The following is a 26,541-nucleotide window of genomic DNA, read 5'->3' as shown; positions in this document are numbered from 1 at the left end:
TAACAACTGTTAACTTCTTGGGTTTCATCTTTGGACAGGGGTTTTACCAGACTGACCCAGAGAAGATCCGAGCGGTCGCGGACTGGCCCACTCTCACTGATCGTCGCCAACTCCAACGTTTTCTTGGCTTCGCCAACTTCTACCGCAGGTTCATCCAGGATTACAGTAAGGTCGCTACCCCACTCACACAACTCACCTCCACCAAACAGTCCTTCACCTGGTCGCCGGAAGCACAGTCAGCCTTCAATAAGTTGAAAGCTCTATTTGTTTCAGCTCCTATTCTTCGACATCCTGACCCCAAGCTACAATTCATTGTAGAAGTAGACACCTCAGATACCGGAGTAGGGGCGGTCCTTTCACAGAGGTCTACACAAGACAATAAGATTCACCCCTGTGCATATTTCTCTTGGCGTCTCATGTCGGCCGAGAGTAATTATGATGTGGGCAACAGAGAACTGTTAGCCATCAAGCTAGCACTTGAAGAATGGAGACATTGGCTAGAGGGGAGCGAGGTTCCATTCATTATTTGGACGGACCATAAAAATTTAGCTTACCTCCAAACAGCTAAAAGGTTGAACCCCCGGCAGGCTAGGTGGTCCTTATTCTTCGGGCGGTTCAATTTTGGGGCCTGGGGTGAGTCTCACTTCTGGGTACCATCCACAATCCAATGGCCAGTCTGAACGATGCAATCAGGAGTTGGAGGCGGCCCTCAGGGTTCTGGCGAGCGACAACCCCTCCACTTGGAGTAAGAAGCTGGTGTGGATTGAGTATGCACACAACACTCACGTCTCTTCGGCCACAGGATTATCACCTTTTGAGGCAGCTCAGGGATACAATCCACCACTGTTCCCCAGCTTTGAAATTGAAATTGCTGTCCCTTCTGTGCTGGCCCATCTTCGACGGTGTAGAAGCATATGGCGACAGACTAGAAGAGCTCTACAGAGATTTAGCGACCAAAACAAGAAGTATGCTGACCGTCACCATTCCTCATCACCTAATTATAAGGTGGGCGACAAGGTTTGGCTCTCCACTAAAGACATTCCTCTTAAAGGCACCTCGAGAAAGCTTGCTCCTCGGTTCATAGGACCCTTTCCCATAGAGAGGGTGCTAAATCCAACCTCAGTCCGTTTGTCCCTTCCTCCAGCTATGCAGATCCATCCAGCATTTCACGTCTCCCAGATCAAACCATTCGTGGACAGTCCATTAAGCCCACCTACCGTCCTCCCCCCTCCCGGCCGGTTGATCGATAATCATCCCGCTTTTACGGTCAACCATATCATTGATGCACGACAGAGGGGTAGAGGGACGCAATTTCTAGTTGATTGGGAGGGTTATGGACCTGAGGAGCGCACATGGGTCCCCAGGTCGTTTATTCTGGACGCCTCACTGATCTCAGACTTTTATAGAGCGCATCCTGAGAGACGTCCAAGATCGCCAGGAGGCGATTGTTAGAGGGGGGGTACTGTGAGGATCTGGGGTTGGCTCCACCTTCTGGGCAGTGCCACTAATCATTCCTCCACAGGTGTTCCAGTTTCCACTGACGAGACCAGCTGGTACTTAAGCAGCAGGCTGGGATCAGATCTTCGCTGGAGCATCAAACCTTCTGGGTTAGATTCTCCGCCACAGCGTCTAACCTAACTTGTGCTCTCGAGCTAATCACGTTCTTTGTCTTGTGCCTACGACTCAGGTTTTGCCACGTCACAACTACGGGTCGAAAGAACTACTTACCTGGATACTCACGGATACGTACCTCGCTGCTACCTGGCTCTTCTTGGAAACCTCTGGAACCACTTCGCTCCTCCTCGACGCCGCAACCTCCCGCTAGGACCTGTAAGCAAACAAAGAGACATTGTAACTTTCGCAACCATCTTGGAAATCAACCTGTACCCAAGACTCACCCAGTTCTCCTTCTCTTGCAGACTCCTTCAGGAAAAGATCTTTGTACATAGTCACACCTGTAAAATAAACGCACTTACCTTTATCCTCGTCTCCGTGTTTGGTCTTGGTCTCGCTCTATGGACAGAAGCCCTCGGGATTATGACACATCTACAACTAACTAACTTTTGGAATCAAGCAGAAGCAGTTAGTTATTTATAGCAAACACATAAATTGCTATAACTCGTTGAGCCAAAATTTGGTATGGTAGTAGATGAGAGTGATCCGCGACACAGTATCTGAGCACTAAAAATTTACTTGAGTTCTTCGTTTTAAAGGTTTTCCTTGCAAGTCAGTAAGCAACATGCATTACTTTAAAGGGATACTAGTTTTATCACAAAAAACAAACCAAAAATAAAAAGCTTCATTATGACAGCAGAATTGATCTTCTGTGTTTTCTGTTCTTGCATGCCTCACTTGGGTCTGGCCATAAACGGAGGCCACCTTGGAGCAGCTGCATTCCGGTCCTCCTGTTCCCGCTTAACGTGTCCCTGTTTTCCCGTCTTCCAAGGCTCGCGCCCCCGCGACTGTGGGGATCTGTATGCCAGTGGTCAGAGAGAGGACGGCATCTACTCCGTGTTTCCTCTTCACCACCCCACCGGCTTCCAGGTCTACTGCGACATGACCACCGACGGAGGGGGCTGGACGGTGAGTCGGAGCACCTTTCCTACACACGAAGCTCTTAAGCCGCCCAAAGCAGAGCCGTCCGTTCGGTCAATACATTTATTCTAGGGTTGTAATCAAAATGAAAACAGGGAAATGGCAGAGAGCTGCAGGGCCTTTTCATCCTGCCTCCTTTTATACATCTGCTTTTAGAACATATTTGCTAAAAAAACACACGAAAATGATTTACAGAGTCTTCTTGCAACATTAATTCCATTTAAGTCAGAGTCATCTAATAAATAAGGATGTTTTTTTTTCCTTTTTTTTCTGAGCACCTGATGTGATTAGTTTTAATGTCCTTAGGTTTTTTTATGTATAAAGCATTTCATCAAAATATTGGAGAATAACAAGGAAATCTTTGTGCCAAGTTCAAGTATACCAGCTCCAGGGGATTTTTGTTTTGTTTGTGTGTGTTAGTGTCTGTTACCATATCTCATAAACCGCTGGACAGTTTTTAATGAAACTTTCATCATTAGAAATACATCTACAACTCACTGACTTTTGGAGTCAACTGGGTTCAAGATGGCGACCACAGAAAACTGACATTAAATAACGTAAATGGCTCTAACTCATTGAATTTTAAGAGTATTGACCTAAAATTTGGAAAGGAAGTAACTGAGTCTGATCCGCAAAGCATATTCAGAGCACTAGTAGATTGCACTACATTTTTGCTAAAAATTATTTCATTACCTATTTGGAGTGAACTCTGTCTGTCTGTTGGCAAAATATCTCGTGAACCACTGGACTCATTTTAATGAAACCTTCAGGAAATAATCACTCAGTGTACCTCGACAACTGATTAATGTTTCGAGCCAATTCAACTCAAGATGGCCACCACAACCAACTCAACTTAGAAAACACAAATGTGGCTATTATTCAGTCAGTTTTACAGATATTGCACTAAACTTTAGTATAGTTGTAGCAGATTGTTATTCATAATGCATACAACAAGTGCTGTGCAGGATCCATGTTTACAACTTTAGCATTACCTGGCAAAGTCAACTCTGTTTGTCTGTTAGCAAAATATCCCATGAACCACTGGACTCATTTTAATAAAACCTTCAGATAGTGATTAGTGGATGCACTGCTACAGCTGATTAACTTTAGAGTCAATACAATTCAAGGTGGCTGCCACAGCCACAAAAAATCTGCTATAACGATAACATTTTTTAGAGATATTGAGATAAAGTTTAATGTGGTAGTAGCTAAGAGTTATTCACAGCATATATTCTCAGTGGGACATTTCGTGAGACCATGCATAACTTTTAATTTTCAAGATTTGACCAGAAAGGCTTCGAGTTTGCCAACTCTCGACACGAGAAGATTTTAGTCTAAACCTCTGGCATGATATGCAATGCTAGGCCTTTAATTCAAGTAAGTGCGGAATGAAAACTGAACAAAGAAGCTCAAGACAAAGAATGTCAGTGGAATGGCACAAAAAGACTCGACAAGACTAATGCAGTAAGTCACTGTGTGTCTTTGTGTTCAGCTGGCAAAGGGAATCGTGCCATTATAACAAAGGTGGAGATCCCAAAGCAGCTGGAATCTAAATTGCCTGCTGATTCTGAGATCTTCCTCGAGATATAACTACAGTTTAAGAGAAATGCTGCTCGCAGGCGGCACATTCAAAGAAAGCCTATGTGTAAACCAATTCATCATTCGGCTTCACTTACAACAACAAATTGTTTCCATTATAGGTGACAAATTCCTGACCTGCTCTTGTTTTGGGTTTTGTAAATGTTGCTCTCCTGACTTATAGAGAATACCTGCAAAAAGACATTTAGAGATTTTCCAAGTAAGTCTTGTTTCTTTTTTTCTTCTTTTTCTTTTTTTTTTTTTTTTTTTTTTTTGCTCGAGCAGACTTGCTGTCCAGACTTGCTCAAGTAAACATTCCTGTTTAAATGAGACTGTATACAGAAAGTGCTGCGTCTTTCGGGAATAAGAAACAGTGAGATGAACAAACATTGACACAGCTGTTTGAAGTTATATTTGGAAGTGTAGTCTAGATGTATTTTATTCTCTGCACACAAGCTGGTTTAAGCCATTTATTTTGCCTTGTGTTCTGAAACATACTGCAGCAGTAATCACGGAAAGCAGAGCAGTTCTTAATGATTGCCTTGAAACACCTAGAGTAATTTTAGTAATTTCCATATTTGTTTTTTTTTTTTGTTTTTTTTTTGTGTGTGTGTGGGGGGGTGTTGTTGTTTTTTTACATGTTATAATGCGGTTTTGGAAAGCATGCAGGGGGACTTGCTTTGGAATCTGCTCCAAACTGCTCATAGAGTAATTTTCACATCTGTAAGTGTGAAGTACTGTAAAGTGATGCAAGTTGGACAAAAGTGTTCCACATCCTGCAGGGGAATAAATAAATTTACAACATTTAGTTTCAGACTTTATGCTGTGATACTGGCTTGTTCACACCATGTCGATGGGTGTTTAAAGAGTTTGAAAGATTTCAATTTTCTTTCTTTTTTCGTTTTTTGAGTTGTAAAAGTGACACAAGTGTGAACATGTCTCAGTTAATAATTTTAGAAACTTTTATACAACTTTACTGGGTCTGCACACTGTCAAGTTTAATGGTGAAAACATATAGAAACTTAAAAATACACAAAGATAAAACAAAAAAAAACTGAATGCAATGATTTGCAAATCTCATAAAAATATATTAAGTTCACATTGGATTATAGTAAACATATCAACTGTTTAAACGAGGCAAATCTACCAAAAAAAAAGGTAATTTTTGGTGTGATGGCACCAACAAATCTCAAAAAAGTTGAGAACGGGCCATGTTTACCACTGCCAAGCATCTCCTCCTCTTTTAACAACGGTATTTAAATGTTCAAGAACTGAGGAGAGCAGCCGCTGGAGGTTTTGGAGGGGAATATTGTCTCATTCTTGTCTGATGTAGGAAACGAGCTGTTCAACAGTCCTGGGTCTTCTTTGGCAGATTTCTTTTTTGTTTCACTTTGCACCAAATGTTCAGTTGATGAGAGGTCTGGACTGCAGGCAGGCCAGTTCAGCAATCTTACTCTTCTACAACGAAGCCAAGCTGTTGTAATGGATGCAGTATCATTATCATTATCTTTCTGAAATACACAAGGCCTTCCCTGAAAAAGACGTTTGGTACCATAAGAGAGGTAGGCTTTCGAACTGTGTGCTGCTAACAAGTTAGATGATTCCTTTTCTCTTTGGTGCCGAGAACATGGCATCCATGGTTTCCAAAAAGAGTTTTAAATTTTGATTCATCTTAACACATAGCAATTTTACACTTTGCCTTGGTCCATTTTGAATGGGCTTTGGCCCAAAGAAAACTACAGTGTTTCTGGATGGTTCACATATAGCTTCTCTTTGCATAATAGGAGCTTTAACCAGCATTTGTGGAAGGCACACCAAACTGTATTTATAGACAAATCATTTGTGGAAGTATTCCTGATGTTCCAAATTAGATGTGTTTTTAATGCAGAGCTGCCTGAGAACCTGAAGATCATGGGCACAGATAAAGCAGTGAGTTAGTGTGAGGTCATTTACTTGACTTTTTCACAGTGACAGTCGTTACTTAGGCATGAGGCCGAGAAGATGAGTCTTGTTTTAAATTCTCAACCACCGGTGCATACAGGCCCCATGTCATGAATACAGTGCCACTACTGCCACTTCGCTCTCCCATGGTCCACCCAGCTTGGTAAACTGTGACTGTGACTATCAACCAGAGGCTTGCTGGCACAACCCCAGCTTCCCCACCACATGTTTCCCCCCTAGGACTCCCTTGGACAGGAGACAGGAGAGTTTATCTCAATGAGATCTTTCTGGTTAAACAAAGGTGAAAATAGTACAGACTTGTTATGGGATTTTTGCACATGCTCAAAACCATCATAGATGTATCATGCTCTGTCAAGCATAATCGGAAGCCCACTGCATCCTAATGTGTCCCTGAAGACCTTGTCAAAACCATGCCAAAGCGATCTACTTTTTGGTTTATTGTTTTACATAGTAGTAAGGTCATCATTCAGTGCCAAAGAGGTCTTAGCTAAGAACCTTCCTACTAGTTTTTAATGACATGATTTTTATACATTCTTCACTGGGTTTAATTATTTTTTAGGCCTGACACTTTTGTCCTCGATTCATCCACTTTTCTCATATTTTTAAGGACACACTGTGTAATATACTTTTATGGCTAGGCACAAGGTCCGAGCAAAAACTTCAGAAGACTTTCAGAAAGCCTGGAGAACTATCTATCAAGATTACGAAAAAGATTTAGCTTGCTGGAAGCAAAATCCAAAGAAATTAGGGGTGATTTTAAACTTTTTCACATTACTCTGTAAACCTTTTGACAATGTGATTACTCTGTAGTAGTTTAATGTGCTCTTTTGCTACAAACACGCCACACGTGTCAAACCTTGTCTAAAGCCCCCGTTTGATCGTCCTGACAGCGAGCCGAGTGTTTATACATGTGCACCCTTGTAAATCTGTCGCTAACTGTGTGAGAAAGGCAAGGTCGTACCCCCCGATCATCAAATAAAGCAAGTCTGTCAGAGTGACAGAGTGCTACGCATCGCGTGATGGAACAGAGCAACGCGCAGGCCTGTCAGCGAGCGGCTAAATGTGTTTATGTGTGTCCATCTATGCATGAATTAATGTTTGGCGTCAAAGTCATGCACTGAAACAGCTTATAGGAGCGAGCACATTTGACGCTGGTTAGTCCCAGATTCTCAAGCTCCACCAGAGTTAAGTAACCGGGCTATGCATAGCGTCCAGTAAAAGGATTAGCATAGCAGCTCCGATTGAGGTGATAACAAGCAGCTACTGATCCTGGCTGGTGCGTTGAGCTGCTTGTGATAATCTTTGAGCCTCATTAAGAGATCAGCATTGTGTAGTCCAACAGGAGCAGGTAGCAGGGTTCTTAGAGAGGCGAGTAGCTTACTGTCTGCTGAGCTTAAATAAGGAATGAGCCATATGCTGCCACCTCATTAGCATAGTTTGACTTACTGTTGCAGACAGACTGCGAGATGAGCAGGTTACTTAGAGGAGGGAAGGAACAGAGGAGTGAGAGCAGGTCTCTGAGGAGACAAAGAAAGGGGGTTGATGAAAATGTCTGAATCTGCAAAAAAAAAAAAAAAAAAAAAGGAAAAGGTGAGACAAGGAAATAAAAAAAAAACAATAGGGGTGCATGAATGTCATTTTTCCTACTCTCTGTGAAGGCCCACTTCTAATATAGCCTATAATAAAATATTTTACTTCTGCTGTATTGGCAGTAAAAAGGTGGCCCTCAGGGAGCCTTGAAGATAATGGAGCCATCTCAAGTGGCTCTAGATTTAGATACCAATCAGCACAATTATAGCATCAGTCAATTATGACCTTTAGGAGTAGCTTTCTGTTCCATGTTCGTGTCTGCTTCTATGAACATCCAACGTCACTGGAGAGCAACAAACAGACATTTTGAGCATGAAAAAATAAAAAAAATTGATCTATCATTATAATGAAGCTCACTAACTCTGCACGGAGGTTGAAGAAATGTCACAGAAAGCATCAAAGTCTTCAAGCAATTTTAAGAAGCAATGTGATCAAAGACACTTTGACATACTGCCATAATTTGAAAAAAAAAAAATCCAGCAGTTTTTACCAACCCAACGCAGCCACCCATCAATGTTTTCAACTTCATGAGTGAAGGATTAAGTTTGTTAAATCGTGTAAGCCCAAAATGAAACTCTACGCTGAATAACAAACCTTTAGGGGGGTGTCTTTGTCATCCATTCATACAATAAATCACCCATTACCCAGTTTCTTTCCAGTGTTGCCTCATCATTAGTTTTTTTTTTTAAATGAAAAGTTGAAATGGCATAGGAGAACCGCTTCCCACAGTGATAAGAGAAAGAAAATAACTGTGCACTGCACTTATCTGATGTGTTCAAAACTCCGAAGAGAAGAAATGCAGAAATAAATGTGATTTTATGGTTTAAGTAGCTTTAAAATGAGAGTTCGGACATTTGAAGTGGGATTCTGTGGAAAGGTTATGAACGATCAATATCTTATCTGCTGTAGATAGCTCTGTCAATGACCTCAGTTTGGAGAAAATAAGGTTAAAGTCTGACAGGACTGATGAGCTAATGGCTAGTCTAAATGCAATCAAGCAAATAGCAGCTTGCTTACATTCTGGAACAATTTAGGGAGGAATATTATAATATTTCTGCTAAAATAACTGTAATGCAAAACTGACAGTGTTGTAAAGGCTTCAAAACTAGTGCAAACCACCCTAAGTTGGCAGGGGAGCACCAATGATCTTTTCTGCAGTTTTTATTGTCCTCTGCAGTTTGCTTCTATTTGCTGTGTGGCTGCACCAAAACCAGACTGTAATAGATGTGAGATGAGCCTCAGCAGCTCTTGTGGCAGACCATGTTTCCTCAGCTACTGCAGGAAAAACAGTCTTGCCTTTTATAGGAGGGTGTTGACTTCCCATTTAGGATCCTGGGAATTAGTAGTTTCCAGGAACCGGTAAGTCACTACAGATGACACAGGATAGTTATTGTGAGGGGGCACTGTGAAGGGGAGTGTTTCCTAAAGTCCACTGTCATCTCCACAGTCTTGAGGGTGTTCATCTCCAGGTTGTTGATGCTGCACCAGAGCACCAGCCGGTCAACTTCCTGCCAATACGCAGACTCATCATCATCCTTAATTAGTCCAATGACAGTGGTGTCATCCGCAAATTTAATGAGCTTAACAGCAGGGTCCGTGGAGGTGCAGTTGTTGGTATAGAGGGAGAAGAGCAGTGGAGACAGGACACATTCCTAAGGAACTCCTGTGCTAATTGACTGTACTCCTGAGGTGATGTTACCAAGCCTCACCTGCTGCTTCCTGCCTGTCATGAAGTTGATGATCCATTGGCAGACTGCAGGAGATACGTAAAGCTGGGAGAGCTTGGTGGAGAGTATCTGTGGGTCGACACCATTAAACGCCAAGCTGAAGTCCACAAACAGGATTCTTGCGTAGGTCTCCGGGTGGTCCAAATGTTGCAGAATGAAGTGTAGACCCATGTTTATGGTATCATCAACTAACCTGTTCGCCTGACAGGCAAACTGTAAGGGATCCAGAGGGTCACCAGCTTTGTCCTTCAGGTGGGTCAATCTAATCTAAAGTAGAACTGTTTTAAGATGATCTGCTTTGATCTTAGACACATTCAGATTAGCTATTAGTTTGTAGATCTGATCAGAATTAATTTGAATTTTTTTCCAAACTGAGGCTGTTCAAATACCCATCTACAATAAATAAAATATTAATTGCTCATAACCTTTTCAGAGAACCTTCAAACTGTCTGAAATATTGTTTTAGGTCTAATGGAGATGCATTCAAAAATGAACTTGTGGGCTGGATCAGTTGGTGAGAATGAAAAACTCCAGAAGAACCAAAAATATCAAATAAAATGTGATTGTAAGTATAAACAATTTGTAAAATTACTCAAAACACAATTACAGCAGCAATAAGGACACACAGAATGAGCCACTGAACCAGCCAGAAGCCAATGTCTTTAAGGCATGCTGGCAACAGTGCTTGCACAGTTTGTATCCAAACCATGAATAGTTGAATGATCCAGATTTGGCAAAAGGGTGCTTATCAGATTATTTCATTTTATCTGACATCTTAGACTGTGTTAATTCACAAAAGGTCCAAAGAAAATGATTAAAAAAGCAAACAAATTGCTGTGCATAGTTGCAAAAATGCCTGATAATTATATTAAAATAATAGTATTTGCTCTGATGAGGTGAAAACAAATGTTTACAGCATAGATGGGGTCAAACATGTTTGGAGTAAACCTAAAGAGGAATCCACAGTCCTGTTAGTGAGATGATCGTGCAGAGCTGCATAAGATATCTGGAAAAAAGCATGCCTGCATGGCATTAACGTCTGTGGATAGATACATTGACTGGCAGAAAATGATTTGTCTGCTTGAGTAGAATATTTTATTATGATAATGATCTAAAACGCATTGACACAATAACAAGCGCTCTTATCTGTGCAACCTTTTAGGTTGTTTATAATTATCTTTAAAAGGGAAGAACTGTCTTTTATTTTACTTGGGAGCAGATATTTTAGTGTCTAAATTAACTGCCTACTCATAAACTCTTTAAAACACAACTCTAACTTTGTTTTTGACTTCGTAGATTAAAAAAAACGTGAATGGTTCAGATTTTTAAAGCAAAGTATGTCATATCCCCCATTCTTAGTAGGGGAAATAAAATGATGGATCCATTTCATGATATATCCACCAGTTATATATATATTTTTTTACATTTTAGTTCCTATTTGCAGATGTTCCATAAACACTGGAAGATGAAAGAAAACGGGAACCAATTTCGAAGAAGAATTTCCCCTCCCACACACAGACTTACTCATGTTTCATTGTTTTGCATTACGATGTGCTTTCCTCGTTGTTCCCTATCTCATTGTCAATATTTTTTTTTGGTCAAAATTGGTTTTGACAACTGATCTGTTCTTATTAGTCTTTTTAACATTCAGAACAAAAGTGTGTCTCAAGAAAGAAATCCAAGATGTCTAAAAAAGTCATACAGGCATTTTAAAATCTTTATTTTAGAGAAAAATACACATGGTCATCTTGTGTCACAATGTCTGAAAGTTTAAGCTGTGTGTCATATGGGGCAGAACCTGCAGTTTCATCTTCTGCACCATCGCTAATCTCAGTTGGCTCACTGTTCCCATTATTTTGCTCAGTTTGTTCATTGCCACTCCTTTCATTACTCTCATTATTTGCACCATGTCTGGTACTATCACAAGTTTTCAGCTGTGTGACTTCACCGGGGCAGCCATCCACCTGTTGTGTCATCCTCCTCCTCTCTGTCTGTAACCTCCCTCTGGCTGTCGCTGACAGCATTATGTGTCAGCTGTTTCTCACCTGAGGAACCCTCTGCTGCCTGATCTCTGTGTGGGCATAAAGAACGTTTGTGGCCAGCATCACCACGCACACTCTAGGCACTTCATGCCGGTGAATGTTCTCAGTCATCCAAGACACGATGATTCTGGTAGGTTCAGTCAAAGTCGGCTGGACGTCTTTGAGGATTAGATTTAAAGAAGCATGGTATGAGCTACACAGCTGAAATCTGAGACCACCCAAAGATAATGTTGGTCTTTCACATTTAACATAGATTGCCTCTTTTACGTTTTTATAAAATGTACATATTTTTGACAGCACTTCATTTTACCAGAGCAAGAGTTCACAGTATAAAGCCCATTCTCTTATTTTATTTTGAATGACTTCTCTGCTGTTTGCCAGGGGTTGTTCAAATACTTTCAGCCTTGCCACTTTGCAATTGAGATGAACAATTTTAAAAAGCAGTGGCAAGCATTCTTTTCAGTTACATTGTTTGGGATAAATGATGGCACCACTGGAACAGTAACAGTAACTGACAGTAACTCGAGTTTTATGGGACAAACAATTGTGAAATGGTGCCAAAAACATCATCTAATATCAGGCCTGTTTCATTAGTGTGTGACACAGGGGTTCAGTTTTTACAAAAACTACAATGATCTTGTTCATGGTGGTGCTGTATACAATGTTCTCAAAACTAATTCATTCTCTTAGCTTAGAGAATCTGCAGTGGAGCGCGGGTCAGCCATAACTAACCCTGTTTTTGATGGACAGGGGTAGTAAACTCTCAGTGGGAAGAAACACAGCTTGTAATGTGGGGAAAAAAAACAAAAACAAAAAAGAAACACCAATAGCTCTCACTTGTTTAGGTCCCCTTCACACTTGATTAGGGCTCAGCTATGATCTGTTTGGCCTACACAACCTATTAAGACATGGCTGGATCGCAGCAAATTGATAAGACCTTCAGTGTAAAAGCAATCATGATGTAGCAACACTCTTAGTGCCCACCAAATAGGTTTTTCCTTGCTATTTTCCACATCCCCAGTACACTGTCCTGTCCCCTCACTGTCTTCTAGACCCCTATCCTGGCACAACTCTGTCAGACAGCATCAGGATGCAGCTGTGGGGAAGTTGACCTTGTCACAGTCACGGGTATGGCTTAGGCATGAGGCCAGCCACAGTTCAAATTCAGACCCTGCATGATAGACACACTGTCACCACACTCAGGATCCCAATATGCAGCCACAGCAACGATAAACCAACAGGAGCTTACTATAGAGAGTTTGTGTATGCTCAACGACAATGTGAACTTACTGTGTTGTTTTCTATCACACATAATGGGGAGCCCACTGCATTGTTAATATGCAACCAAAGACCTTGCCAAAACCATGCAGACTATCCCCATTCCGGCTAATTTCTTTACATTGATGTAGGGTCTTCTTCCAGTTTGAAAGGCGCCTTCAGAAGTAAATTAATTCTTCCTTTTTTGATAAAAACAAACTGAAAACTAGTTAAAGATCAAGTGATCCCAACACTTCCCAAACACCATTCAACACCCCCCCACACTCTCCTGCCAACTCCACACACGCAATCTCGCAGCATGCAGCGCAGAGAAGAAAAGAGAAGATACATTTTTACACCTTGATGCGAACGGTTGTCAGAGGAAATTGCTCGGTATTTCTCCTCTGCCATAATTCAGGCTCTGGAGACTGTCAAACTATGGAGGCAGGAGCGATGATGGCAGATAGGCATAAAAGAAAAAGAGACGTTGTTATTAGGCCCCACACCCCTCTTCCTTCGCAAGAACACATATATCACACTTTCTGCATGTACGGGGGTTTAGCAATTATTCAACAATCTGAAACAGCATCTCCACAAACAAACCCAAATAAAAATGAAACATGCCTCTGTACAGATAGTAAAATATAGACTCATATTTGCTTACAGATTACTGTGTTAGACAGTAAAACTAAAAGCTGTACATTTGAAACCTCTTACTGGGTATTACTTTGGGTGAGTGGTCTACATGTTTCGGTAAAGGGAGATTTCAAATGCCACTTGAATAAAACCTCATGGGTCAGGGTAATGTCTTCTATTATTACTATTTTATTTGTTAAAAGGAAAGGACTAAAAATGACCATAGTCTTAATAATGAATGAGAGCAGATATATCAGAGTGCAGGGTGCGTCTGCATTATCAAATAGTGCTTTTATCAGACGCACCGCAATCACAAATATTTTATTCAGCTAAGAACTGAAATGTAAAAGTTTCAGATTGAATGTACGATTGTGTGCATGTTCTATTTCTTCTTTAGAGGCTTAGAGTGCCTTTTGAGCATTTCAGAGTGTACAGTATAGGCTTTTCAGCATCTCTATGGTTCATAGGTCTTCAATATTTTATCCGGTAGTTTGTGGATTGAAATAAATAAATAAATAAACCAGATTCAGGATGGATGTCCCTGCTGCTGTATCTTATCTCTAAATATTTTTATCTGGCAGAAAAACGTCTAATTTCAGATTAGAATCTAACTGGTTTAAAGCATAACCTTTTTTCCCCCCTCCCACACCAGGTTCAGCTTTAGTATGCATCTATATTCAGATGGTAATTAATTTGCTTTCTGTATTTCCACGCAGCAATGCAGGCTTTTATTTGTACACTCAGAAAGTGGCATGAAGAGAAAGTATCGTGATGCTGAAAGAGAGCATTAGCTTTTTACAACGCAGGTAGCATTATCACAGGTTGTGGCGGACATGTCCTTTAGAATATTAGTGCCATTAGAGCCGGGAGCGGGTTATGTGGGGAAAGGTTAGACAGCTGTAAGAGCCCGGCTGCAGTAACATTTAACTGCTTTATTTTCTTTCCCCTTGCTGTTATATGACCAGACTCACAAACAGGACTCTCAGCATCAGAGAAGTGGCTTGGTTTCAGCAGACTTTTACAAAATCTAAAATTCCCTTGTTCGTTGGTGTACAGATTTGTTTGTTACTCGTAACACTGTAGCATGCAATTTGTTTAGCATCACTTACAGTTGTAGGAAGGAAAAGTGAGAGCCTGTATGTGCCACAGTACCAAAAAAATAAATAAATGACCTACTTGAAAGGTGGGGCGTTGAAGTTACACTTTATCAACTGTGAGAAACAGGTGAAATGAGAAGCTAACACTAGTTACAAAGAGAAGGCAGCATGAGCTAGAGAAGACGACATCAGAGGCCAGAAATGAAGCTGCTATGCTTTTCTTCTTCTTGTGAAGATGGTAGACCTGTGCCCTATACTGCGAAGCAGGTTCAGCTTACTCTGGCTTAACTAACCCTAACAATAAGGAGTGGTTGGTGTCACTACGAAGATGGTTATCAACTCAGAAAGTCAACCCAGGATTTCTGGCTCTGGGTCTGTGTGTGTTCATGTAAAAGGGGTGGAACTTCAGAGAATCAGTCCCAGTCATGAGGTCGGAAGAAAAGCCCTTGGGGTAAGAAAAAAACAAAAAATGATTCATTAACTCTAGCATTATTAAAGCACAAGTAATCATAAAGCTACTATTCCCCCCCCCCAAGTCCTGATTCAAATTTGAACCCAGAATAATCTGACATTAAAAAGAAGCACTAAAGTCTGATTATGTGTTATTAGTGTATTGTGCTTAATAAATTGATAAATTACTGTGGTGTTAATTCATGTTTGAAGTATTTTAAAAGGAGTTTGACAAAAGTCCTCATTGAGTACCGCTGCACGGTTAACACTGTCAGGTTTAAACATTCAAAAATGGTTGAAAGCCACAATTACAGTGATTAACACCAAGTCAAAATTTAGAAAATTAAATGTAACCACAGAAATTGCATTTTCTGCATGTGAAAAGGCTGTTTTACTGGTGAGGGCTGGATGAAATTGCTGAACTTTGCTGAAGAAGCTTTAATTGAAATGTTAAAACTAAAGGAAGCAGAATGCTAACTGTAAGATAGAAGGGGAAAAAAACAGTAGCTAAAATGAAAAAGTAGCCAAATGCTATGTAAAAGGAGCAAAACAGCGCTAAAAGTAGCAAAAAAAGGCCAACTAAATGCTAAAACTGCAAAAAACAAGCTAGCTTAAAGCATCAAAAGCCTCGCTAAAAGTAGGGGACTTGTAGCTAGAAGTTAAAAGTAGCATAAAATAATTAAATAGAGCAAGAATGCTAGAGCAGATTTCCAAATTAAGAATGTTTTTACAAGGAACTGAAATGTATTTCTATGGAAAAAAATATTTGGAAATAAAGTTACCAAATCCTTTCAGAGCGAAGCATTTTGAAATGGGAGTGACTAAAATAACAGTATGCTGTAGTTGGATTACAAAATAAGTATGGGGGGAAAATCAAAAACAGGAAATCAGTAGTGTTAATGCTGAATCAACATTCACATTATTAGTTGCATTACTTTGATTAGGTTATTGAAGCAGTTACACTGCAATTATATTTTAAAGGGAGTAACTTGTAATTGTAATCAGTTGCATTTTCAGAGTCATTTTCCCATTACCGGTGATTAGGTGTTCTGTTGTCCTCTTGTTCAGATATTCTACAGAAACCTTCCATCAGTCGGGCTGCAGTTACTTCTAATTATTGTTTTATTCAAAATGGAGGTTCCAGTGATTTGTTTGTCTATAAATTATTTACTTTCACCTTCAGTTGTCTCTGCTAACTGCTAAAACTGTGATACACACAGGAATATTTTGTTTAGACATCTTAGCAGAGATCTACCTCAGCTAATCCAGTTTCTCTTATTCGATAAACCCGAAGAGGAAAAACAGATTTCCTGTTTATATTGTGTTTCAGTAATCAGATCACTACCGAAAGCCAAGAATAATCTTAAACACATGTAAATGTTGAATTCAGGCACGTGTGTGTGATAGTGTGTGTGTGTGTGAGAGAGAAAAAAGGTGTTTCTCCTTCTGTTTCCGTGTGCTGCTGCTGCTTCTGTGTTTGGAGCACATCTGTCTTTCTGATAGGATTATAAAATGAGCAACAACAGATGTTTGCAGTCCTCTTTGAAGATAGCAATTGTGCAGAGTACTGTGAATTTATGAGTGCTTTCATCAGCCAGTGTTGAATTTGTCACCCTATCATCAATACCCTCAGCAACATAATCAAATTGCGAGCAGTTTTTCTGCTAGTCTTCCTTGATCCATCTTCTTCTTCGAGCTGATTTTATTCGATGAAAAGCTCGCTTTATTTATTCATTTGTAGGTTCATTTTTTATATACATTTCATTGACTTTTTCTTCTCTCTGCGTTTATCATTTGCAAAGGCCCCTTGCATGCTGCGCTTTCCATGGTGCGTGAGAATTTGCAAACCTTTTACAGTTTTTAATGCGGAGTATAGGTCTGAATATAAGTTATAGCATTTTTTTACATACCAACTGTTTAAAACGGTATTCCAAAAATGAAACTATGGTCTGTTAGTGCCGCAAGCATGTGATGATGATGACTCTCAGCTACTACCCCAATAAATGTTAGCTCAATATCTGTAAAACAGACTGAGTTGTAGCCATTTTTGTGCTTGCTAAGGTTGATTAGCTGTGACAGCTCTTTTGAATTTGGTCAACTCCAAAAGTGAATCAGTTGTAGAGGTACATCCAATGAAAAGATGTTGCTGAATGTGAAGCACTTGTAGTATGTGTTGGGAATGACACTCAGCTACAACCACACCAAGTTTTCACTAAATATCTGTAAAATTTCCTGATTTATTGTTATTTTTGTGTTTTCTAAGGTCAGTTAACTGTGGCAGCCATCTTGAAGTGAGTTGGCTCCAAATGTTATTCAGTTTTACATGTACAGCCAATGATTATTTCTTGAAAATGTCATTAAAATCCATTCAGGGGTTGAAGAGAAATTTTGCTAACAGACAGACAGGGTCAGGATTAGTTGCACTATTGAGTTCAGACCCCAGAATGCTGACTCAAAGAGCTTAGGAAGCTTCTCTTTATTCAAAACATGCAGGGAGGAAGGAAATGTGTAGCAGCAGCATATAAACAGAGAGGAACAAAAAGAGGCAAGTAACACAGAGGGGAATATAAAGACAGAGACTAACGACCTAAAGAGAAACACCTGGGCTGATTACAGAGGGTAACAGGTGAGAGGGGGCGGGGCAGGAGCTGTGGAGCAGAGACTGACAGAGGCAGGAAAACACACAGAATGAATCAAACCCAGAAAACAAAAAACCTATAAGAAATACAGAAAATAAACACAAAGATCTACCCAAAAAAACAACAAATACACAAATCCCCAACAGAGTTGACTCCAAAGAGTTAATGGCAAAATTAAAAAAAAAAAGATTTAGAGCAATCTTTCAGAATATCTGTTTTATATGAGTCTCAGCTGCTACCACACCATGTTTTAGGTGTAAGTCTATAAAATTGATTGAGTTTTATTCATTTTTGGGTATTTTAAGGTAAGTTGGCTGTGGCAGCTCGCTTGAATTGGCTAGATTTTGAAAGCCAGTCAGTTGTAGATATACACCCAGTGTTTACTTTTTGACAGTTTTATTAAAATCTGATCCTTGGTGCATGATATATTTTGCTAACAGATGCACAAACTCAGACACAGGCAAATACCTGATGACCTACTGCCATTAAAACAGAGCAATCCTAACTCAGTAAAACAAATCAACAAATGCGTTATATAATTTACTCTCATATGGAAAATATGGAAAAGAAGTGTGTAAATAATTCATTTATATATATATATATATATATATATATATATATATATATATATATATATATTTACAAAGCACCTTTTTTGTCTCATTTGTTTAATGGCTTGTTTAATTGTGATTTTTTTTTGTAATTTGAGATTTTTATTTTTTTTTTGGATTAGGTCTTTTTAACAGAAATTCAGGAATTGCTGGCTCCATCCTGACGGTAATGTCTGTATGTATCTAAGCTTACCTCCAATGGCTGGTGTTTGTAATCGCTACATGAATATGTTATTGGTTTTATTTCAGTAGAGCATCATCAAGTGACATCTGTTGCAAGTCCGCCAAACATACGAACACAGTGTGCTCACAGCGCGTATATGCCAGGAGCTAACAAGCTATTGGCACACTTCCTGTTTTCCACCCAGTGACATGCCAGATTGTAAATCTCCCAGAATCAGCTTTGGAGTGCTTGTGTTGAGTCTTTCCTGTGTTCTCGCTGTCAGTCAGGGTGTCCGTCTGTGCAGGCTCCCTGTAGTTGACAGAAAGCCTGCTGAAGAGCTTAAGGCTGCTTGTTAAGTAGCCTTCATCTACTGCAGAGATTACAGGCAGCTTAATGTGATCATTCCAGCGCTGTGGCCCCCTGAGCAAGCATCGCGCGAGATGGTCGTTAAGGATTTTGAATTTGCTTGTTAACAGCCGTCGGTCATTACTGTTTATGGTGAACTGGTTCACTTGATGCACGCCATATATACATATACACGGTTTCTGTTAATTTAATTAATGTTGTGCACATATGTACTATATATACAGATATTTAAGATTCTTTTCTGCTGAGATTCTGTTTTTTTCTTAGTCAACAAGCTGTAAGGGGTGGCGGTGCTTTTGCTCAGGGCTCATTTTGTTTCTGTAGCCCAGTCACATTGTTGCCTTGACTGTGGAGAAACAGCACAAGGGAGTTTTTACTGTCTAATACTCTGGTTTATGAGAACTTGCTGACACAGACGCTTTGACAAAACTCGTTACAGCAACCGATGCATCTCAGGAAAACACTTTATGTCATCTGGATGGCCGTACTGCAATACAAGGCTGTAATACCATCTCAAAAAAAAAAAAAGAAAAACGAAACAAGATTCCCTGACTTAATGTAGTTTAGAGAAGAAAGAAAATATTTAAAGCTGGTTTATCAGGATTCCTATCAATAAGCAACTACGGCTGTACACAAAAAAAACAAAAACAAGAAAGAGTACAACAACTAAGGCTCCCTTTGCACTGGATGATGATCCCGCTATGTTGTCAAAACTCAGCCAGAATTTGACAAGGTCTTCAACAACATATTAAGGACGCAGTAGACGATGATAGAGTGTGGAGGGATTTGGGTGGGGTTTGGTGGCAGTGGTAGCAATGTATCAACAATGAGGGACCCATGTGCAAGGCTTAGATGTCAAGAATTTGAAGCAAAACTGGCCACGCGGGCCTCATATTTAGGCTGTGACCCCATTATGCCTTCAGCATCATGCTAGCGTGATCTTCTAGTATAGGCCTGTTCATCAAGTGGCCCCCAGGTTAGATACGGCCTTTTAAAAAACATTTTTGCCTCCACACAGTTGCTAAATATGAGGCTAAAAATATGCAACTCAGATCAGAGCTACTTCCATTACTGGAATTGATAATATAAAGCTAGTTAAAGTCTGCATCTGTTAAATAGGCTTTCTTTGGTAAACCATGGCGATGGAGTAAACCTGCACACCAGTTGACTGATTGAACCATTTATTTTGTCACCTGTGCAAAGGGCAGTAAGGCTGCAGTACAGACAGAAGATAACAGCAAGTCACATTAACTAAGCTCTCAACAAGATTCAAAATTTCTTTAGCAGCTAAAAGGACAGAAGGTAGAAAACCAGTGATTACTGTGCAACCCAAGCATTGCTGTGATTAAAGAATACAATGTGAAAAGCTACTACAAGTCAATTTGTGCCTCTGTCTCCGCAAGTTTTCCAGAAGAATCGGAATGATGAAGAGGTAAAGTGCAGGGGCTACTCAGATCTTTTCACTGGAGTCAAGTGGGCATCGGCTGCTTTTGCACCAAACAAGAGGGCTGTCATCACATCCCAGCAAGCAGCTTGGACTTCAACCAAACAAAAGGAACCTTTTTCTGAGGCTGAAGAGAGACTGCGTGCCCGCTGTCCTTGATGAAGCCGGGGTGGATGAAAAGTTTTACAAATTATTGCCTGGGGCTCTCAAAGACTCAATGTTTTTTTTTTCCTTTATTGCCCACTTGCAGTTGGAGTTGAATCTCCCTGTTTCAGGGCATAGCTGCATCCTAAAGCTCTCTGAGGGAGCGGTGCCAGTGTGGGGCACCAGGCGTGGTACAATCGTGATCCCACGAGGCAGGATCATCGTAGGAACATACTGCTGATGTACGGAGCACAGAGAGCATTTTGGGGGCTAAGAAAACAGCAGTAAAAAAACTATTTGCATAGTACTGAGAGCATAGGAGTGTCATGATTTCATTCACACTGAAGCTAGTTTGTCAAATGTTCTGCTTCTAATAAGTCATGAACTTCATGGAGAGATGATATGCATCGTAATCCTGTGTGAAGAGGGGTTTTTTTATACCTAAAAGAGGACGAGAAACAAAAATAACCAAGTATAACCAGTATACACAAAAGTATACATACATACAGAAATATATAAGGAACACAAATAAAAAAATATAAAAAAACCACACTTATCCAGTAAGATGTAAAATATGATTCAGATCTATTTTTGGTTGTATCATATATTGTCATTTTTCCCCATTTATGTAAAAACAATCTCTCTCACCTTGTAAAAGAAAGGGAATTTTTCCATTAGAGCTATCTCTTTTACAATATCTAACCAGTGCTGTAGAGTAGGAGGATCACTTTCATACTAGTTTTTTTTTTTGTTGTTCCCCTTTTACAACAGAATTCTCATCTTAATCCAGTGTCATGGGGGCCTAAACAAGTATTTCAATCATTTCACTCATCTTTACTATTTCAATTAAAGGGAATCTTACCAACAATAAAATATACAATGGTAATTGTACACAAAGTGATCATACACAAAATGTTCATTCTACATGATTTGAGCAGGTTTCCCCCCAGTACATTTCCTTTGGTTGACGAGTTTAATTTTATTTTGCTAGCCTGAATCCTTTTTAAATACCAAAACCCTGCATTTATGCTAAATTTCTATAATGCTTGAACATTAGTTGGACATGTTGGCAGCTTTAAGATGATAAGGAAATAAAATTCATTGTCGTGTTTGCTCAGTATGTACAGAGGGCTTGTGAAAGGCTTAAATGTGTTTAAAAGGATGGAGCTGCAGTGCAGAAACGCATGTGACAGCCAATACCACAGATACATATATATGTGTGCAATTAAAATTCAGATCACACAATATTGTGGACTACAGAAACTAAATTGCTTACAGTGACACGTTTCTTTGATGCATTTTCTTACCAGAAATATGTGCTACTGTTCCAACAGTAGAGCTAATTCTAAGAGGTTGCCTGGGAACGATAGGCGGTTTATGTTTTTGGATTGAATAGAACAGCTTGTAAAAAGATTTGGGTATCCAAGAACTGAAGAAAAGAGATTAAGTAAAACATGTAATAGGGGGAAGACTGATGAAGGCCTCGAGAGGCACAAAATGAGAGCAAACAATAGCTGCCCCGGAATTATTCCTTACATTTGCTATAGTGAGCACAGAAGGATATGGTGCAACAGTAAAAGAAACGAAAATATGTAGCTTTAAAACTTTACATGTTTTGCCGTGTCTGTGGTTCTAGCTTATAAGAACAAAGACATGATTAGAAACCATTCCAAAAGCCATAAATTACGACTTTGCTTATGTGCAACAACATGAACGCTGATTGCAGTCATTATGGGTTGTCTGCTCCAGATTTTGGAAGCTGTAAATGTGAATCCTTGCTCAGAGCTCCAATAAAATGTCCACTCTGTCACAGCTGTGGATCTCAGTATGCCTGAAACATCACCTGCCCCGCAGAAATAGCTTCTGACCTTCACTAAAACTACTTTGATATGAGGTACAGCCCTCCAGCCAGACATTGTGTGTAAGAAATTGTCAGATGTTAAGCTGTGTCTCTGTGGAAACTTTGTGTTTGTGGATAGGGCTTTGGTCGGATGCCACAGCAGCCAAGGCTCAATAAAACAGATGCATTTGAGTCGCCGTAAACAGTGCCATCATAAAAGTGCATAAACAGTCATTTTCAAATGGATACCTCCCGAACAAGACTTCTGTTCTCTTAATGCTAAACCTGAGGACCTGTTTGCTGCAATAATTCTCTCTTCAACTGTGCATGCTGACCAGTTATTGGAAAATGTTTTTTTTAAATAATCAAAATGTAAATGCATAGGCGTTTATTAGAACTTATATTTAAAGATGTGACAATAAAGAGAGAGAGGCGAGGCTGTGAAAAGAAGCAATTTCGTGCAAGAAATCACAATAACTAGTATAGTGAAGGTGTGTGTGTGGCTGAGTGAATGGCGAAGTCTTGGGTTTGATGTTGGATGGCTTAAATCAAAAGAAGATGAATGAGAGAGACAAGTTCTACCTTGACGGAAAAAACAATAGGATTTATAGAGCTGGGTCCAGCCCACTCCAACTACTGTTTCCTCCTACAGTCACTGCATGTAAGAGGAAAAATGTGCAGCATATAGATCCAAAAAATAGCCTTTTGGCTGCTTATTGTTAGTGATTTTAATAATTCATGTTAACTTTATCATAATCATGTAGAATTTTGCATTAAAAACTACACCGAATCACACACATACTCATGGATTCAACATAAAGAGTTTACGGTTTGCAAAAACACAATTAAAGTTTTTTCTTAAACATGAGCCAGTAAGACGTTCGGATTGTATGATTGCCTCGAGTAAAAATACCTCAGTTTCAAGGTATGATAGTTTAAAAACAAACTTTTAGAACAAAAAGTATAATAATGTGTGACAGGATCTAATTGTTTCTTTTTACAGTGAAAGAAGACGAGTGGATGTGTTGACAGTCACGTTATCACCTTCAGATAGTTGCTGTACTCCACGCGCCAATGTTAAGAATTCCTCTACTCTACAAAGGATATTTTTAAAAACTGAGATTTTTCTGATGCATTTGCACCTATTGTCCAAATGCAAATGGGGTTTTAGTTGAGAAAACTGGGATTTTGTTTTGTTATGTTTTTTCAATAAAAGCTTTCCAAAGTGGATTTTTTTTACAGTGTAAACTTTGTTTTGCTGCATCCACATGGACTAGAGAGATAATGTTTTTCCAGAAACAAAGTAGCCATCTTTGCACATACCCGCTGCTTACTCTTTTATGTTTCTCATGTTCTGATCCAGATGCTTTGATTTTGTTTTGAAATAGTTAATAACTACGAAGAAACAGCATCAAATAAAAAGAATAAGTACAGTTGTTTAGGGAAAAAGTTTAGCCAACCTAAGCAAGTTCTTTCTCTGTAACAAGTTGTTAGATATCCAGGGGTCCAGGTTGTTAGACCTCACTTCATTTATTGTTCACAATATTGAACAATAGTGAGGTTGTTAGATAAATGCAAAATAGTTTCCTTAGTTTTGTTCTTCACCTTCACATTAGGCCTTAATGACTTTCCCTCACTTAATTGATCCTGAACCATTAACATCCTTTCATATTTAAAAGTAGTTTAGCTGAGGAGTAACGTCTGTGATTTACATGTAAATATGTGTTTATTTATCAAAGTAGACCAAATAAAATATGTTTATGGGGCCACAGAGGACATCTTAAGTATCTGAATGGGTGATCAGGTTCACTCTTGTAAGTCCCGTGTTGTAGCTACAAGAAACATAAAAGTGTGTGTCCTTGGTAAATTACATGCTCCAGATCGTCAACAGGTCTGCTTGTTTTCAACTCTTTGCTAATTTGCTCTGCTACTGATAGACTCCTTTGTTCATTATTGAAATTAGCTGGTTGCGTCTGTGTTTGTAGATAAGTGCAGATTTACAATCTCGCCTGCAGAGCTGGAAACTCTCACAAGCACTATTTCTGAATTGTGAGCAGAAGCTAAACTGCCATGGATGGTAAACCTGCCTCATTATGTGTATTGTGTATTGTCCCACCTATGGCATGCTCACCCATCCGCTTTGAGACCCCCTTCTTTCCTTGTCTTTTTACCTCTCGAAACAGGAGAAGGGAAATGATGGGCGCCTGAGCAAGCTTAATGTCTCCAGGGAGCACACACAGATTTCCACCTTCTGGGTCAACATGCAATTAGACTTCAGAGGCCCTTTTCCAGTCTCATAGAGAGGCTTGACGTGGAGGGAAGCGCTGCCAGCAAGAGAAGAGTGTTGACCCTAATATGAACTAAACTGCTTGTTGGTTTACCTGCTGCGGTAGAGCACCGCTTCATATGAGGACTGGACAGTTTCTCACTGCCACGTGGTGATTCATGGCCTCAGAAAGCTAACATGGCAGGTTTTGTTTGAAAATTGGAGAGCAAACTTGAAAAGCTATGCAACTGGTTACTGCTGGTTTTCAGAGACTCAGGCCCAGATTCTGCAACTATGTACACAGCTTTTGCAGGCACGATTTCAGATTTTTCTCATCTGTCTAATTCAAAAAAGCCTTTGCAAAGGGAGTTTTGTGCTCCGAACCAAACAGCACCTCTCTGCACTAGTTTGCCTACACTTAAATGAGCCATCAGGCATGCGTTTAGAGGACAACGCTCCCAAATTGTCTGATTTTTTTAAAGTGCAACGCTGCTTGCAACATGCATTTAGCGTCAATTATTTACCGTCTCCTGAGAGCAGGTGGTATTTGCCTCTCAGAGGAGAAAAAAGTGAGGAAGTTTAGCAGTCTGCTGCACTGCTGTCTTCACAAGAAGCGCCGGCAGGTCATATTGTTACTTGGGCTTTTTCCCAGTGACGAGTAGCAGACATTATTGCATCTGCAAAGGAATTGTCAAAAAAATACAATTTTTTTGGAGCAGAATACCAAACCTTCTGACTAAAGAACCTTTCAGCAGACAGTGCTTCACATCTAGAGATTCAGAGGTTAACAAACAGAACTGAAAGTAATTATTTTATGGGTTAATTTATGCAGACCTTCCACCACCTCTCCTCCACACCCTTAGTGTGACTCACTTGGTTTACAGCTGCTCTGGTTGTCCAATCCTCCTTATGGGCGTAGAGTGCCAAGCACATACTCTGTAGTCCAGAAGTATCCTTTTTTAGGTAAAAGTAAGGATTCTGTAATGATCAATGAAGCCCAAAATGGGACTTGTTGATTGAGAGATGCCATCTGGAACATGGTTCCTTCCTGATACAATCAGATGTTTTTCATGTAGTTTTAATCAGAGTCTTTGTGCTACGTCTTTAAAACCTGGCGCTCACTGTGTGAAAACATGTTTTGTTTTTCTTTCTGTCACTTTTACTGCTAATGTGTTTCTGGTGGATGATCATATAAAGATGTGTTCAGTGGGGACAACTGATCTGCTGCTTTCTGACGCAGAAAGAAAGCACATTGCTCCCGCCTGCTGAACTTGATGGGGGTATTTGTGCCAGCATACAGCAATGGCTAGTTGCTTTGTGAATATAATTCAAAGAAGGCGCAGATATCGGCTCTAAACAAGGATGTAAAGGTGGAGCAGATAACACACGGCGTGCAATCTTAGTGAATCTGCCTGTCGGGCTTTCCATCACACACAATCCCATTATGACCATGATAGTCAGAATGAATGATGAGCTAAAAAGCAAAAGCAAGCTTCAAGGTTGTCTTCTGACTTTGAGCGTGACTTTTACAGGTTTTGATTTAGCTTTTTTTGGTATATTTACATCAATAGAACAATATTAACATATTGTGAGTGCATCATGGCATTTGTCTATTTTATCTCCTTTTCAAGTCAGATGGCTTTCTTCTAAGTGCTAACAAGACATTTATTATAGGCACAAAACAATGATAGATATTTTAAAGATATCAAAGTGTCTGTAAATGCTTTGTGTCACTGTTTTAAAATGCTTCTAATAATGCAATTTTTTTTGTACAAAATAGGATTATGAAACATTTTCTTCTCAAATTCTGAATATTCTCTTCAATTTTACCTCCTAAACCTATCCTGTTATACTGAGAGCAAGGGTAAGGAAAAAAATAGCAGTGGATTAAAATGAAAAGCTCGTTTTCAATGATGCAATATCAATTTTTGGTCTCCATTTCAGCTAATTTGACAATAAGAAGTAGACAGGTAAAAGGAGGGAAGAAGTAAGATAAGGAGGGCCATTATTGGAAGGAGAAAAAAAACCTGCCTCTTGCCTTTAGGAGAGAGATTTTTCTTTTCTGTGCAAATTCACATGTAAGTCTTGCAAGTTAAAAGTGTGTGTGTGTGTGTTGTGTGTGTGTGTGTGTGTG

The 26,541-nt window shown here is 39.8% G+C and overlaps 1 protein-coding gene across 2 annotated transcripts in view; it reads left to right on the top strand.

Annotated features, from left to right (window-relative positions):
* Positions 1–26,541, top strand: part of fibcd1 (fibrinogen C domain containing 1) — a 161,601-nt gene that overhangs the window by 78,728 nt on the left and 56,332 nt on the right. For both annotated transcript variants that reach the window (XM_017407856.3, XM_017407855.3), the window contains one exon: positions 2,447–2,583. In XM_017407856.3, coding sequence (XP_017263345.1) covers positions 2,447–2,583 — 137 coding nt within the window. The remainder of the gene's footprint in view (positions 1–2,446; positions 2,584–26,541) is intronic.

The sequence above is a fragment of the Kryptolebias marmoratus genome, linkage group LG14 (assembly GCF_001649575.2).
Source record: "Kryptolebias marmoratus isolate JLee-2015 linkage group LG14, ASM164957v2, whole genome shotgun sequence".
Lineage (NCBI taxonomy): Eukaryota > Metazoa > Chordata > Actinopteri > Cyprinodontiformes > Rivulidae > Kryptolebias > Kryptolebias marmoratus.
This window is presented reverse-complemented; position numbering and strand designations above follow the sequence as displayed.